A 15,147-nucleotide genomic window follows, 5' to 3' on the forward strand; every position below is an offset into this window, starting at 1 on the left:
CTCTCCAGCCTCTCAGGCTGCCCGGGAGCTCTCGACACAGGAGTAAGTTGGGCAAGTTCACGTCACACCGCTCTGACAGCTGGTCTACCTGTGGCAGGTCTGGTTTTCGGAGGGCTGACAGATGTGCCACAGGCTGGGAGAGCACGGGCACCTCTGAGATCCTGCCCTGGCCTGATGCTGTGAAGGTCTGGGCCACTGGTTTGGAAATATTGCCAACAGGCTGCAGCAGAATTGCTGACTAACTTAGCAGGGGGTCGTGGCAAGGGAATGTGGTGGGCTTGTCTGATGTGTGCATGTGGGGATGTGCACTACCCTCAGCACACTGGGGCTGCATCTTTCTCCTGCTCCTGCCACAGAGAAACCTCTCCCCAGACGGGTGAAAAGCTAAATTCTAGTCGCTCCCTGAGGCCAGGCTGTGCGGGTGTCAGTGCTCCCCTCCTCGATCCCACTTCTAAGAGACAGCGGGTGTATTAAGGCTCTCACTTATTTGCAGAACTGCCATAAACGCAGGGCAGCCTTCATTTTCTTTAGGAGCGGGTTGTTAACCCCATCTCTCAGCTCACTAAAGCTCAGTGCAACCTCACGGCTCCCCATTAACTAAGGATACCACCAGAAAACATATAAAGAGCAGACAGAGGAGCTCTTTTCACTCCTCAACATCCACTACTGGCTGCCACAAACCTCTGCCAAGGCATTTCTAGCCTGCTTCCACGCAGGTTCACTTACAGCTGGAAGGAGCATTAAGTGCTTCAGTTAAGATAAACAGAACTTGTGTGCGTTTGTCCTGATGTATCTGCGGCATGACATCTGGAAAGCGACCATGGATGTGTTTAGGCAAGTAGGTGACCTTAATAGTGCAGCCACAAGCAGTTTTGGACACACAGATTATACATTCATTTTAGGTTCTAATCCCATTACCAGTCTGTTGGCATAAATGGTGCAACTGGCATTAGGATCTGAGGGAAAGCCAGGAAAAATCAGGTTTCTGTACTAGAAGCTTCCATCCTCCATTATCCTCCTATCTTTAGTGTGTCTTCTCTGACTCCCTCCTCCATTACCTTTGCCAAAGATGCCTTTGCATTCATTGCTGTCTTCTGTAATGCTTTTCTCCTGTTCCCACAGGTCTTTCCTGCTCACCTCTACCCTTCTCTTTCCATTACTCTGTTTACAAGAGGAAACAGAAAGGAGCTGCAATTTGGACACACTGCGTTGTTTTCAGCTGTACCAGTTTCCTTTATTGACACTGGGATCATTCAGGAGCACGGACTGCTGCAAGCTGAGCTCCAGCCAGGGACGTCCAGCCCTTGGTCGGACTTCCCCAAGCTTGGTTATCACATGGGGAATAGTCCTGTGACTTAAGAAACCCAGGATCAGTCTGGGGACACAAAATCCCTTTGGAAGTCTTTGATAACTCCTTTAACCTCTATGTGATCATATTCATTCTCTTGACCCGTCAGTGTACCATACATAAACCAAGGATAAGGCCAATGTTTACTTCTGAGTGATACAGTGAGGCGGTACCACATGGCATTTAGATGAAAATAAAATCTGAATCACCGAATCACAGAAGTGTAGGGGTTGGAACGGACCTCCAGAGATTATCAGGTCCAACCCCCCTGCCAAAGCAGGTTCCCTACAGCAGGCTGCCCAGGTAGGCGTCCAGACGGGCCTTGAATATCTCCAGAGGAGACTCCACAGCCTCCCTGGGCAGCCTGTCCCAGTGCTCCGTCACCCTCACCGTGAAGAAGTTCTTTCGCATGTCAGTGTGGAACTTCCTGCGCTCCATTTTGTGGCCATTGCCCCTTGTCCTGTCCCCACAAACCACTGAAAAGAGGTTGGCCAAATCCCTCTGTCTCCCACACCTCAGGTATTCATACACATTGACGAGATCCCCTCTCAGTCTTCTCTTCTCCAGGCTGAACAGACCCAGGTCTCTCAGCCTTTCCTCACAGGGAAGATGCTCCAGGCCCCGTATCCTCTTTGTGGCCCTCCGCTGCACTCTTTCCAGGAGATCCCTGTCTTTTTGTACTGGGGAGCCCAGAACTGGACACAGAACTGGACAAACCATCACCCTAACCTGTGTCATTACAGTGAGAGGGCCCAAAACTGACTCCCCAGCCCAGTCCCAAGGCCCCCCCCTACCCAGCTTGACGCTTGCCCACACACGCCCCCCACACTCCAGGCTGGGGAAGATGCAGCCATTTGGTCTGCCCCACACCCAGCACCAGGCCGGGGGCTGTGATCCTGTAACCCCTCACCCCCTTCTCTCCCTGCCCCACCTCGTTCATCCCGCTGCCCCTTCCCCTGCACACCCCTGCCCAGCCCGAGCAGCTTGTGGTGTGGTGGCAGGAGCTGGGCTCAGTCTGACGGGTGTTCAGGTCGCCCAGACCGTGAGCGGAGTTTAAAAGCACGCGGACTAGAAATCATTTCGTTGGTTTTTATTTTATTTCTTCACTGATAACGCAGATGGGCTTCTCCAGCAGCGGTACATCCCCACACGGTATGATTTACGCTCAGCTGCTGGTCACGGCTGGTTCGGTCACGCAGAGGCAGCACTTCAGCCCCGCCGCCTCATTCACGATCTTTGGCTAACAAATATATATATTTATACTGCTGCTTGTGCTTCACTGCCTGCAATTAAACACTGAGGGAAGCCAACGGCACAAAATACACAAACCCACCGCCCACCCCCGCCCTGAACACGCAGGAAATAGCTCCCTGCGCCTTTCTTTGCATTAATCTTTATTTACTGGGGTTAAATAAACTCAAGCCCGGCCCCGACGACTTCCCTTCAGCCGCCGCCCGCCCGCCCCTCACGCACAAAGTCTGCCGCGTTGCCATGCCCGATGACGCACACCCCGTGAATTTTTCTGATTGGTCACTCCGAAGCCGCGAGGGCTCGTGGGAGAGGAGGCGGGGAAGCCGTTGAGCCTTGTATAAGAGGAGGGCGCTGATTGGTGCTCGCGGATAGTCGTGGGGCGGGATTGGCTGGCGGCGGGCGCGCGAGGTGTTGTGGGGCGGCGGGCGCGCAGGAGCAGGAAGGGGCTGATGGCGGCCATCGGCGTGCACCTGGGAGCGTCCTCTGCGTGTGCGGCCGTGTACAAGGTGGGGGGGGGGGGGGGGGTGGTGGGGGAAAGGAGAAGAATGAGGAGGAGGTGGTGGTAGTAGTAGTGGAGGAGGAGGAGGAAGTAGTGGTGGAGGAGGTAATAGGGGGAGGAGGAGGAGGTGGTGGGAGGAGGAGGAGGTGGTGGGAGGAGGAGGAGGTCGAGGAGGTGGTAGTAGAGGAGGTAGGAGAAGAAGGAGATGCGGGGAGGAGGAGGAGGAGGAAGTGGAGATGAAGGAGTAGGTGGGTGGAGGAGGAGGTAGTAATAGTAGAAGGAGGTGGTGGTAGTAGAATTGGGGGAGGAGGTGGTAGTAGTAGAGGAGGGAGAGGTAGTAGTGGTAGTAGAAGGAGGAGGTGGTGCAGGGGCCGTGCTGACAGATGTCTCTCCCCGCAGGATGGCCGCGCAGACGTGGTGGCCAACGACGCCGGGGACCGGGTGACTCCTGCCGTCGTGGCTTTCACGGAGAGCGAGGAGGTGAGGCCTGCCTGGGCGGTGGCGCCTGGGAGAGTAGCTCTGTGTGGGGCTTACTGATTTCTTGCCTCTGTCCCGTTCAGGTTGTCGGCTTGGCAGCAAAGCAGAGCAGGATAAGGAATGTCTCCAACACTGTAGTGAAAGTTAAGCAGATTCTGGGGCGAAGGTAAGCGGATCCTTGGGCGAGCAGGTGGGGAGGGGAAGCCAAGAAGTGCAGCTTTTCCCCTTTAAAGCTGCTCAGTGCAGTGTAGCCTCAACTCTGATGTCAAAGGCAGTCTACTATCAAGCGACAGCACTAAAATTAATTGGTTGTTAGCAGCATGGTTCCTCTGGTCTTAAAATATTGACTGTATCATTGAAACTCCCTACCCAACACTTCATTTTAAAGGGAAGAGATGCAAAGAATTCTAGGCCTGAATTCCTTTGCAAAATTAAATTGTAACAACAATTTATTAGGCGTGTATGACTTCTGATATATGCTTCAGTTTCTTAACTGAGACTGCTAGCGGGATGTCTCCCAGTGGCTGAAACATGCTGGGGTTTTAGTTACCAAAACTCTCTCACCTCTTGCTAGCACAGTGAAACGCCCTGGTGTTGTGCCTCCTGTGCCCCTTCGCTCAGGGGATCTGTGCCAATTTGCACTGACAACTGCGGTGATGTCAGAACTGAACTTTTAGGTCTGGCAATGGAGATACCACACAGCATTTCAGTGATAACATGGCTGAGAGTTGCGGCTCTTTACCTGAAGTGAGTGGACAAGAACATGTCCGTTTGGACGTGTCTTAGTGCTTGGCAGATGCTTTTTATCAAAAGTAGAGGACAGGCTGCTTATTGCGCTCATGTTATTTCAGTGAAGACAACAATAGAGCCAACGAAGTCTTTTATAACAATGTTGGGGATAGTGGGTTACAACAAAACGGGATGGTCTCTTTTTTTTGTCACTTTCTGCTAGCTAGCAGGTGTTTCTGCTGTTAGTGTGGGGAACGGTGCTTGGCAGATAGCAGCAAACAAAACCCTTATGTTGTGACCTTTTCTTTCATATAGATGTATTGTAGTGAAAAGAGGAATCTTGGCTAGAGTGTAGCTTCTTTGTATGCTGTTAACACTGCAGAGAACATCACCAAGATGAATTCCTGCAGTTACTCTGGACCGTATGGTTTATCTTACTGTTCTGTTTCTGTCTTGACAGCTCTGGTGACCCACAAGCACAGAAATACATAACAGAAAGCAAATGCTCGGTGAGTATGAGCTACTGTTTTTGTTCTCAGAATAATTTCTCATTTTATACCATGCTACTTGGCATTTTGTGCCATGTTGTGTTCTGCAGCAATCAGCTTTGACATCATGAAGTTTGTTTTGCTGTTGTATAGAATGCGTTTCTCTTAGAAAGTGTTTCTTTCTCTCTTTACAAAGTAGAGAACTCCTTGTTCTGAGATCTGCTGCCCTAATGTAATCCAGCAGAAAAAATACATGCATCTCTTGGCCCTTCAAGACAGAGACAATACTTCTAAATATTTTCAGAATAGTACTGTGGAAGCAGGCAAGGAGTTGAGCTGCTGTACTACAGAGAACACTTCAACAGCGGAAGGAAATCAGGAGCTTCTAAGTCTCTGTGAATGTCACTCCAACGTTTGTTGGATAATACAGGGTTTCCTTGTGCTCTTTGATAAACACTGGAAATATTTTCTTGTCATAGAATATAAAGTATTCTAGATGCGGTTGGAAGTATCTACAAGCTCTTCTCACTTTTATTACTTTAAACAGATACTTAACTGGTTATTAACAAAAGTTTATTAAAAAAATAGTGTTCAAATTATGCTTCTAACGTGTGTGTTGTCTTTGCTTACAGATAGTTGAGAAGAATGGAAAACTCCAATATGAGATAGATAATAAGCTTATTAATCCTGAAGATGTGGCAAAGCTGATTTTCAGTAAAATGAAAGGTACGTGATGAGTAAAAGCATATAATAATGTTTTTAAGCTTGTCCTCACGTTTTTAAGATGTGGTCTGTTGGTTTTTTGCTTTTAATCAACGTGTTCTGCCTGTGTTCATAAACAGAAACTGCTCAGTCTGCATTGGGTTCAGATGTAAATGACGTTGTTATCACTGTACCGTTTGATTTTGGAGAGAATCAGAAAAATGCCCTTGGGTAAGAGGATTAAGATTTTTCTGTTACTTATCGTGCCTAAAGCAGACCTTCTGGCAGATGAGCAACGGGAGTTCTCCTGCTGGACTCAGACTATATCACTGTGGCTATAGTGTCACTACAGATGTGTTGTTTCTGCTGCCTCTTCAGTGCCCCCTTTGAAATGCAAATGATTTTTCAGCCCTCCTCCATAATTTTCCTCCACTTCTCACCAAACGAAATGGCGCTACATGATTTTGAGGACTCTATTTCAGAGAGCGGGTACTGAATACACACCACTGTTCTGCTTGAAGTGCAGCATTAGAGGTTCCTCTGTATGAAAACATAAGTGGACTTTTGCCACGACAAAAGTCAAAGCTGTGCGTAAACAGCAGCATTTCCTTCTACTTCTGGTGTGTAGAAGACCTGACGTTAAACTGTCATGGAAAACTTAAAATGCACTCAAAGTTAGTCATAAAACACTTGCGCTGGGTATCTGCAGTATGTGTAATGAAACTTTCTACTACTGCTTTGGTAAACGAGTTTCAAAATGACTTCAGAGTGGAGGAAACTATTAGGGCAGTCGCAGGGCCACAAGTGCCAAGAAAACACACATAGAAAAGTTAAAAGTGAGCTGTGGTAACTTGATTTGGAAGTAAAATGAATCAAATCAATTTGACATCTGGTGAAATAACATACTGAGGACATTTAATGCCACACATGCGTTACCCAAGCTTGCTTGAGGGTGGCTTTTTAATCTTGATTTTTTCCTGCTGTTTTTATGGGGTATGCAAGTCTGATACATCAGTGTTTTCCTTGACGTGAGCACCCGGCAGATCCAACTCCTTGAAGAAGCAGTTGCAATTGAACTTCATTAGCTATTTTTTTTCCCCAGTCGCTTCTCTTTGTTAATAGCATGCTGTAACCAAGTGCTGAGTTGATGTCATATCTAGTTCTGATGAAGTCTTAATAAGTGTGCATAACTGCAGTGAAATCACTGAAGTAAAATGCAATGCTCTTATGCCTTACCACAGGGAAGCAGCTGCAGCTGCTGGATTTAATGTTATGAGATTAATTCACGAACCATCTGCAGCTCTCCTGGCCTATGGAATTGGCCAAGATTCACCCACTGGGAAAAGGTAAAATCCTAAGATCTTACTCCTTAAATTTAAGCTGCTGTAGTTCAGATCTACAGAGATTTAACACAACACATTCTGTGCAGAGAAATCGTAAATGAGGGAATGATATGTTGCCCTAACAGCTAATACAAAATTAATGATTTGAAACCTGCTTTTCTCTTGATCTCAAAGCCAATGGAAATTTAAGTTATAAATCTGTGACTTTTAATTAACTCCTTTATTCTATTTTGTAAGAAATTGTCTTAAAGATCTGTCCCCAGTTTGTGTCTTGCTTTTTAATGAGCTGATTGGCTCGAGGAAAAATGTAAATTTCTTGAGCAGACCTAGGTGTAGCTAGTCTTTAATTGTGGGAGATGAAGTTATTTTGCATATGCATGAAGATCTGAAGGTCCTGCCTAGGAGGTGCAGTCAGTTTCCCTCATGAGTATTCAGATAAGTCACGAGGTTTTCAAAATAGCCAAGACTGCTGCTGTTAGTGAGAACAGATGTCTTGCCTTTCTCTTGTTGGTATCTTTTTCTACCCTTCTCATATAATTGGGGCCCATGACTGAGAACTCAGCGTTACATTTTAGGTTATGTTGTGGGATAAACGTGGGCTAACTCTCGCTGTATGATAGTGACTCGTTCTTCAGGGAACATTGTCATTAGTCAGTGGTACCAAGACATGCTAAATCCAAAGTGCTCAAATCAAATTCACTTGACCAAACTGATAAAACCCTGCAATATATTTGGTGGTGGTCATCTTAGAAAGCGTGTCAAAGTAATCATAATTTTAGATGACTTGCTAATACTACTTTTTTTTTGTGGCAGCAATGTGTTGGTTTATAAGCTTGGTGGCACGTCGCTTTCTATCACAGTGATAGAAGTAAATAGCGGAATATACCGCGTGCTTGCGACAAACACAGACGATAGCATTGGTGGAGTGTGCTTCACAGAAGCTCTAGCACAACACTTAGCATCTGAATTCCAGAGGTAGGTTCTAAATTCCAAGTATGTTGTTGGGACAAGAACGTCATTGTGTGATGCTTGCTTTTAAAAAAGAATTCATATTAGTTTGGCAAAGCTAGTGAAATGGCTCAGATAAAGATATTAAAGGAACAGTCAGCTGCTGGGGGAGATGGGGAAATGGTCAGTCTGGGGTGAGTGTTACCTGAAGTCAGTGGTGAGCTGTAAGGGTTCAGCTATGAATTGTTTTAAGTCTAATGTTCAGTGTTCTGTTTTTTACAGTAATATGTGATAAAAATTGTTTAATTTGCACGCCTGCTCTTGCTGTTTCTTCTAGTCACTTTGAGGATTTCTTCAGCTGAGAAACAGTTTGGAAAGACTTAAATCTGTATTAGAGACAAGAATTCCTGAGTTCACAGGGGTGCCCCTCCTCAAACTTATATGGTTGAACTACATGCTCTTACTCTCTGTCAACTTCCCACAGTGTCATTGCAGATAACATGAAAATGTCTACAGAAGAATGTTAATGCCTTTAACTCATTCTTTTCTTTCAGAAAGTTGGTGTTACTGCTCAAATGCCTGCCTTTCTAAATCGAGTTTGGTTTTTGTTTTTCTAATGTAGGTCTTGTAAGCATGATATCAGGGGAAATCCCAGGGCTATGATGAAGCTAATGAACAGCGCTGATGTTGCAAAGCACTCGTTATCAACCTTGGGAAGTGCAAACTGTTTTGTGGATTCACTGTATGATGGATTGGATTTTGACTGTAATGTGTCCAGGTAAAACAAATCTTGAGGCTACTACTGTTACTTAGAAGTATGCTTTAAGTTTTTCTAGTTTGTATTTAGGATGTTAATAAGCTTTTTTTTTTTTTTTTGGTGCTGCTGGAAGGCCAGCTTGCTTTTTTGAGCTTTCTCTCACATTATTTCTGGTAGGGCATGATCTGTAGTAGTTGAGAGCAACACTAAAGATTTTCTTCTAAATGGTTAGAAAATACACTCTGAAAAGGTCCGTGGAGACTCCATCTTTGGAGTCCAGTTGGTGAAAGGGAAATGAACACAGTAATTAATCAAGGTTCTTTCTCCTGTTCCTCCCATTACTGTTTTTGTTGCTGCATTTTTTCTTGCAGAAGAGGGTTTGGGGCTCTCTAATCCAAATGAACTCCAGAGTGATAGAAGTCAGGGGTATCTTAGTGTCTGTCTTTGACAGGTGGAGTGGAAAAACGTTTCTTGTCTCTTTGTTTATGCTGCTGTGTCCTACTCTTAAGTCTCTTTTCTCTGTTAGGATGAACTCTTATTGAAGTATTTAGCTAAACTTCGGTTGTTCTCCCAGTCACCAGTAGGACTTAGCAAAATAAAATCGTTTTCTGCTGTTGCAGCAGTTGGATCTGGTGAAGTAAGGCACAGTAAGCAAGTGTGAGAAGCTCTACTGTGGAGCTTGTTTGGTTCAGTTGAGATAAGAAATTTGACTTACTGCAGTTGTGCAGAGTAACTTCTGTCTTCAGGCTTGAAAGAGCCTGAAGCAAGCACACTTAATTTGGCTAAGTAACTATTGCTCCATGCAAATCGGGAAGCAGCTTGACTCGCCTCTGAAACTTCAAGAGGTGCATTTTGATGTGTCTGTTTTAAAGATGAGGGAATTCTTGCTCCTTTAGGATTTCTGCATCTTTATTGTTTTGACTCAGATGTGAAAACTTCTTTTTCCAAGAATGCACTAAGAAAAAAATCTGCATTCCATGTTAGTGATGCAATCAACAGCAGAGATATTTGCACAACATAAATCCCTTAAGATTAATAGTTGGGAAATAAACTTCTTTGACTCCTTAAAAAAAAATCTCAGTATGAGGTATAGCTAGAGAAACCAAGTATATTCTAAGTATGTTTGTTCTTCTATTCTGGGTTTGTCTAATGGATGACTTTCTTCCCTCTTAGGGCCAGGTTTGAACTTATCTGTTCCTCACTTTTTAGTAAATGTGTAGAAGCAATTAAAAAGCTCTTGCAGCAAGTTGGATTTACAGCTGATGATATTAATAAGGTAAGAGTAGAAATCACTTGTCTGTGCAATGCTTTATAGCTCTACAAGAACATTTTGGGGGAGGGGGCGTTTTCCTTGGACTGAAATTACTTCTGAATGTGTTCAAGCATTTTTTGGCTCATGCAACAGTGTATGTAGAATCAAGATCTTTGGAGGTTATTTGGACTAAGGTAAAATTAGTCACAAATGGCATTTAGTGACGTATATTGAGCACATGGTAGAGGATTTGCTTCCATTTGGTGTGTTAGTGTAAATTTTGGTAGAGCTGAGGAGTACTTTCTTTAACATTCGGAGGTTCTTTTGCCCTCACTGAGTTTTGGATTGGGTTAGCTGACACTTGAAGAATTCCCGAGTTTCTGCTCGGTCTTAAAGTTGAACAAGTGACTTATTGTCTGCTTGGTGTCTGTGTTCCTCCTCCCTTCGTTCCTCCTTGTTAGCTTAAACTTAGGAACGCATTAGATGCCAAATCTTTAATGCCAAAGATGGTGCTTTAATGTCAAAGATGGTGATTAAATTTAAACATGTTGCTGGTTGCTTCAAATGTCTTTGTTTGGTACAAAAGTGACTTCACCTAAATTCCTGTGCCCCTGTCTGTGGTAAATATTGCCATACGTATTACTTGTGGAATTGGTGCACGAATTCTGCAGCAAAGGTTAACTGGCACTTTTAATGATACTGGATGCTACTTCAGACTTTTAATTAGTGTTACCACTAAAGCTGTCACACTTGAATTACAGTTGTAGGAGAATAAGGTATTCTAGGCCACGGTTCAGTGTCTTCTGTTTTCTGGTGGAAAAACTTTAAAAGTTGCTCATTGTGCTATTTGCTCAGGCCTTAATGGTGTGTTTTTTTGTTATTTTACACTTAAAATACATTAAAAATGGCCTAATTCTACAACTCTTAAGTTACGCTTTACACTAAGAAGTGTGAATTAGCTTGGTTTTGAGATCTAATCGCAACATGCGGAACCAGGAGAAGAATTTTTAGTGTGAGGGTAATCAAACACTGAAACCAGGGCTTGAAGAGGTTTTGGAATCTGTATTTTTAGAGCTGCCTGTTGTAACTGGATGTATTCTGAGCAGGAGGTTGGGCAAGGTGACTTACATCTACAACATCTACAGGTGCTAAAATATCCCAGAGGGTTAACCCTTCCATATTGCAGTTTGTGGTATTTTCATAACTTCTGAAGCGAGGTTTGAAAGCATCGCCATGTTTTTCAGGTAGTTCTGTGTGGTGGGTCTGCTCGAATCCCAAAGCTACAGCAACTGATCAAAGACATTTTCCCAAACGTGGAACTCCTGAGTTCAATTCCTCCAGATGAAGTTATTCCTATTGGTGCAGCAATAGAGGCAGGAATTCTGCTAGGGAAAGAGAATCCATCATTAGAAGAAGCATTCTTTATTGAGTGTTCTGCCAAAGATATTCTTTATAAGGTAAGGCTAAAATTGTTTAGCCTTTGAAAATGCTGTAATGAATATGTAGAATCACTTAGACCTTGATATTAAATAAATAGTATTGTTTTAATACGTTAATTAGCTGTAAGTGGCCATTTAGATTTATCCAAATTGTTGGAGAAATTCCTGTTGACTCAAAGGGGGAATGGATTGCATCCTTGTTATTTCCTTAATTGCCACTTCCTTGTCACTGCTGGATTTTTTTTCACTTAGAGAAACTTCAGGGATTTTTCTTGAATTGCGATTATGATAAATACAGCAGAAGGAGTGAATCTTGAATTTCTTTGCTCATGGAGCACTGTTAGAAAGCGTCTAGCTCACTGAAGTACTTAGAAAGGCGTGAACTTGTTCTTTCTTTTCAAAGGGAGTAGACGAGTCAGGGGCTGACAAATTCACAGTGCTATTTCCATCAGGGACACCATTACCAGCTCGAAGGCAGCATACCCTGCATGCTCCTGGAAACACTTCTTCTGTATGCCTTGAACTATACGAGTCATTAGGGAAAAGTCCTATGAATGAAGAAAACAAATTTGCACAGGTGAGTGTCTACACATAGAAGATTTAATGGGAACGACTTGGAAATTAATTGGATCTGGGAAAAAAGAACCAACCACACTCTTAACAGAACCTTATGTTTAAAAAAAAAATCAGAATTGAATGCATCTGTCTAGAAATTGTCCTTAAATGTTGTTCCACAAATGTGTTATGAATTACTGAAGCATCTTTAAAAAAACTTCTGTTTGGAGTTTCTAAATACTTGTCTGACTTTGTATTGGTACTATGGTGGTGCGGCTCATCCAGGACAAGAGAGCATAACCAGGTGTTCTAGTAGTATATAGATTAGCAACACTTTAGAAATAAAACTGCTCGAGGTAACAATGCTGCTAGTGTATGTATTAATTATTATGCATATCACTTCATTAGACTGCTGTGTAAGGATTTAGAAAAATTTTAACATCTCTTTTCTTTTAAACAGATCGTACTCCAGGATTTAGATAAAAAGGAGGATGGCCTACATGACATATTAACTGTTCTCACTATGAAAAGGTACTTAAAATGTCTTGTTCTGATGTTTAACTTGCTGCTTCATGCTTCTGACAAGCAGTCATCTTCCTGTTACAGAAAGTTTAGTTTTGTGTTAAGAAATTTCAGCATTTTCTTGCTTACTGGGCTCTGCCCTAGCTGGGGCAAATTCTGTAGGAATGTGAGGAATGTGTGGTGGTTTTTTTTTAAGGCAGCACCTTCCGTGCTTACATTCTTTGATTGCTATGGTAATAAAACCTAACACAGTTGTATAGATGGCTTTTTAGCAACTTCAGAGCTGCTGATCAGTTTAACCAAGCTTGAGAGCAGCAGGTAGTTCTGCAGAATGCACACTTGTGAATAACTGAAGTTAAACTATCCTTTTATTAGTTGCTAATGAATCCCTGAAGGACTTTATAATGCTGCATTTATGAAAAAGACCTGTGGCCTTTACATTTTAGAATCAGGGTTGTTAAGCATGAAAAACAATGCCATAGGAAATCAGGTTTTATAAATCTACTTTTCACAGAACTACCATAGGGAAAATACAAAGTGTCATATGGTTGTGGTAGGAGAGGTGAAATGGAATTGATACAGAAGTGATTTCTCAGACTTCCCTAGGTCTTAATGGTTGAGTACTTAGGCTTATATGAAATCGTCAAAGTAGTTTATAAAGATAACAGAAGGTAGAGTTCCGAGTAGTCAAAACATGTTTGTCTTCTGGGGACTGTACTGAAATTCTTACCGTTTTTCAAACTAATGAGAAAGTTGTCTAGGTGTTGCTGAGACACTAAATCCCTACATGCTATTTGTATACAAAATAATTTTATTTTCTTAGTTAACTATCAGGTTTATTAATTCTGTATTAATAGATTTAACTTTAAATACCTCCTTAGCCACGCAGAAATTCTCACTTAGCACTGGTGAGAAAAATCGTCTTGGCTATCTACATGCAACTGCAAAGCACAGAAAGCTTGCATTATTTTAAGGGTTTCAGTAATGCATAGGTCAGTGAAAGCACTAGAATGCTTCTACTTCTATGTAAGTCTTAACTGTGACTTGTATGCTTAGGTGAAGTAGGATTCGGTGTTACCTTTTTTAAATGAAGGGTTTTTTCTTTAAGAAGATCCTTGATATTTAAAGACCACTGCTTTTTAAGAGTTCTTGCAATTGGAGAAGATGCATTTATCTGTTGATTGCCACTAGGCTGAGTTCTTAATATAATTTTGAATATTACTACATATTGTATTTCCAAACCTGCATTAAATTAACTTAGTTACACTAACATACACATGTTCCTGAATCTGTTCCATCATACTCAGAGAAGACGTATGCTTTCTTGGAGAACAAGAAGGATGTATCTAAGTACACAGTAAACTAATTTCATAAATAATTGTTATTCTGTTATTCATTTTGATGCTAATCTGGTTTCCTTTGTTCTGCATGAGGACTATTTGTTTCCAATAGGACATGTAATAACATACTAAATGAGATGATCCTAAGCATGCATTTCTATTTTTTCTTACTAGGGATGGATCCTTGCATGTTACCTGCACAGATCAAGATACTGGAAAGTGTGAAGTCATCACTGTTGAAGTGGCCTCATAGTCTCATTTGAAAGGCAACATTACCCTGAGTTGATTTTTGTCTCTCCTTGATTTGTCCACCAGAGTGGTGACTCAGAGGTGTCTTTAATGATCCATAGAGAATTGTGATGAACATTAATTTTGCCACCAAGTCCTGTTTGGAGTGGAAGATGTGGTGCAGAATGTTAATCTAAATAGGAAGAAAACAGCATTGGATTATCAGCACCTTTTTAAAAAATTTTTCAAAGAGCGTATCTCAGGTTTTTGGTTTAGCAACAAGCGTATTAGGTAGTCTAAAGACTTAGACAGTTCAGGTCCTGTACCCATTCTAACAGTATACCTGTGGATTCAACCAGCATAGCACTGAACCAGCCAGAGCTAGGTATGTAAAAGTCCACTCCCAAATAACTGTACAAATCATCATTAACCTATATGGTCTCAGTATTACCTGAAACCATGGAGGTGATGCCCATTTGAGCTGGCCTGTTGAGCAGGATTTTTTTTGTGGAGTTACTGTAAGATGGTTTTGTGATGTTACCTGAAAAACATGTATAAGGGTTATATGTGCTTATTTATGTGTTTATTAATAAATAAAATTTATACAGATGCTGATGTTCTCCATACTGTTCTAATCTGTATATCAGTATATATTTGTTTGGCTATAATCTGATATCCTGTTTTTCTTTAATTTAGGTAGGGAAGTAATAGACAGTGAAACAGGTAACTGTAGTTATGGGATTTGAGGGTTTTGGTCTTGTGTGCAGTTGAGAAAAGCAGCAGTTCAGCCCTTAGGTAGAGCTAGATGTTATTTTGTCAGATATTCAGACTGACTCAGTAGTACCTCAAAGGCATAAACCAAAACTAGGGAGAGGGATGCCAATCTGGATTTTAAAGAGACTTGGATTCAATTATTGCTTTACTACAGATTTCCCAAGTTGGTCTTGAACTCCTCAGTTACCTGTTGCAGGACATGCATTTTAGTATTCTTTTTACCTTACAAAAGCAATATCCTATGTAGATATAAATCTTACAGCATTTCAAACATAAATCTGGCTTACCAGACTAAGCATTGGATTTGAACTTGTAGTACTCAGAAAATTTTACCTCACCTTCCACTGGCTCTTTGGTCTCCTGGAGGTAAGTGAACAAATAGTTCATCAGTTCTTCTCTGGAAGCTTTTAAAAGGAGTCTTGGAAAACCCAAAGTCTTACTTGGTGTGGGCAGTGGAGTCCTTTAGCCCCATACTTTCGCATCTTAAGATCAGCT

At 42.4% G+C, this 15,147-nt stretch overlaps 1 protein-coding gene across 2 annotated transcripts; it reads left to right on the forward strand.

Annotated features, from left to right (window-relative positions):
- Positions 1-2,959: 2,959 nt before the first annotated feature.
- HSPA14 (heat shock protein family A (Hsp70) member 14) lies at positions 2,960-14,493 on the forward strand. Of its 2 annotated transcripts, none has more exons than XR_004752795.1 (14): positions 2,960-3,105; positions 3,498-3,578; positions 3,659-3,741; positions 4,765-4,813; positions 5,425-5,518; positions 5,635-5,725; positions 6,736-6,840; positions 7,651-7,812; positions 8,408-8,563; positions 9,716-9,818; positions 11,039-11,251; positions 11,686-11,810; positions 12,249-12,319; positions 13,825-13,893. XR_004752795.1 is itself a non-coding variant. In XM_035332953.1 (14 exons), the coding sequence occupies exons 1-14, from the start codon at positions 3,049-3,051 to the stop codon at positions 13,901-13,903; spliced, it is 1,518 nt and encodes a 505-aa protein (XP_035188844.1). In that variant the 5' UTR covers positions 2,960-3,048; the 3' UTR covers positions 13,904-14,493. The 2 variants fall into 2 exon arrangements, 1 of the variants encoding a protein (XP_035188844.1); XM_035332953.1 differs by having other exon boundaries at positions 11,637-11,810; positions 13,825-14,493.
- The last annotated feature ends 654 nt before the right edge of the window (positions 14,494-15,147 follow it).

Source organism: Oxyura jamaicensis, chromosome 1 (genome assembly GCF_011077185.1).
Source record: "Oxyura jamaicensis isolate SHBP4307 breed ruddy duck chromosome 1, BPBGC_Ojam_1.0, whole genome shotgun sequence".
Classification (NCBI taxonomy): Eukaryota; Metazoa; Chordata; class Aves; order Anseriformes; family Anatidae; genus Oxyura; species Oxyura jamaicensis.

Excerpts from the sequence above, each read along its gene's own strand:
- HSPA14 (XM_035332953.1), top strand. The coding sequence starts at position 3,049 with ATGGCGGCCATCGGCGTGCACCTGGGAGCGTCCTCTGCGTGTGCGGCC. Across the intron at positions 7,813-8,407 it reads TTAGCATCTGAATTCCAGAG|GTCTTGTAAGCATGATATCA; the intron begins GTAGGTTCTAAA and ends TTTCTAATGTAG. Across the intron at positions 11,811-12,248 it reads AAGAAAACAAATTTGCACAG|ATCGTACTCCAGGATTTAGA; the intron begins GTGAGTGTCTAC and ends TCTTTTAAACAG.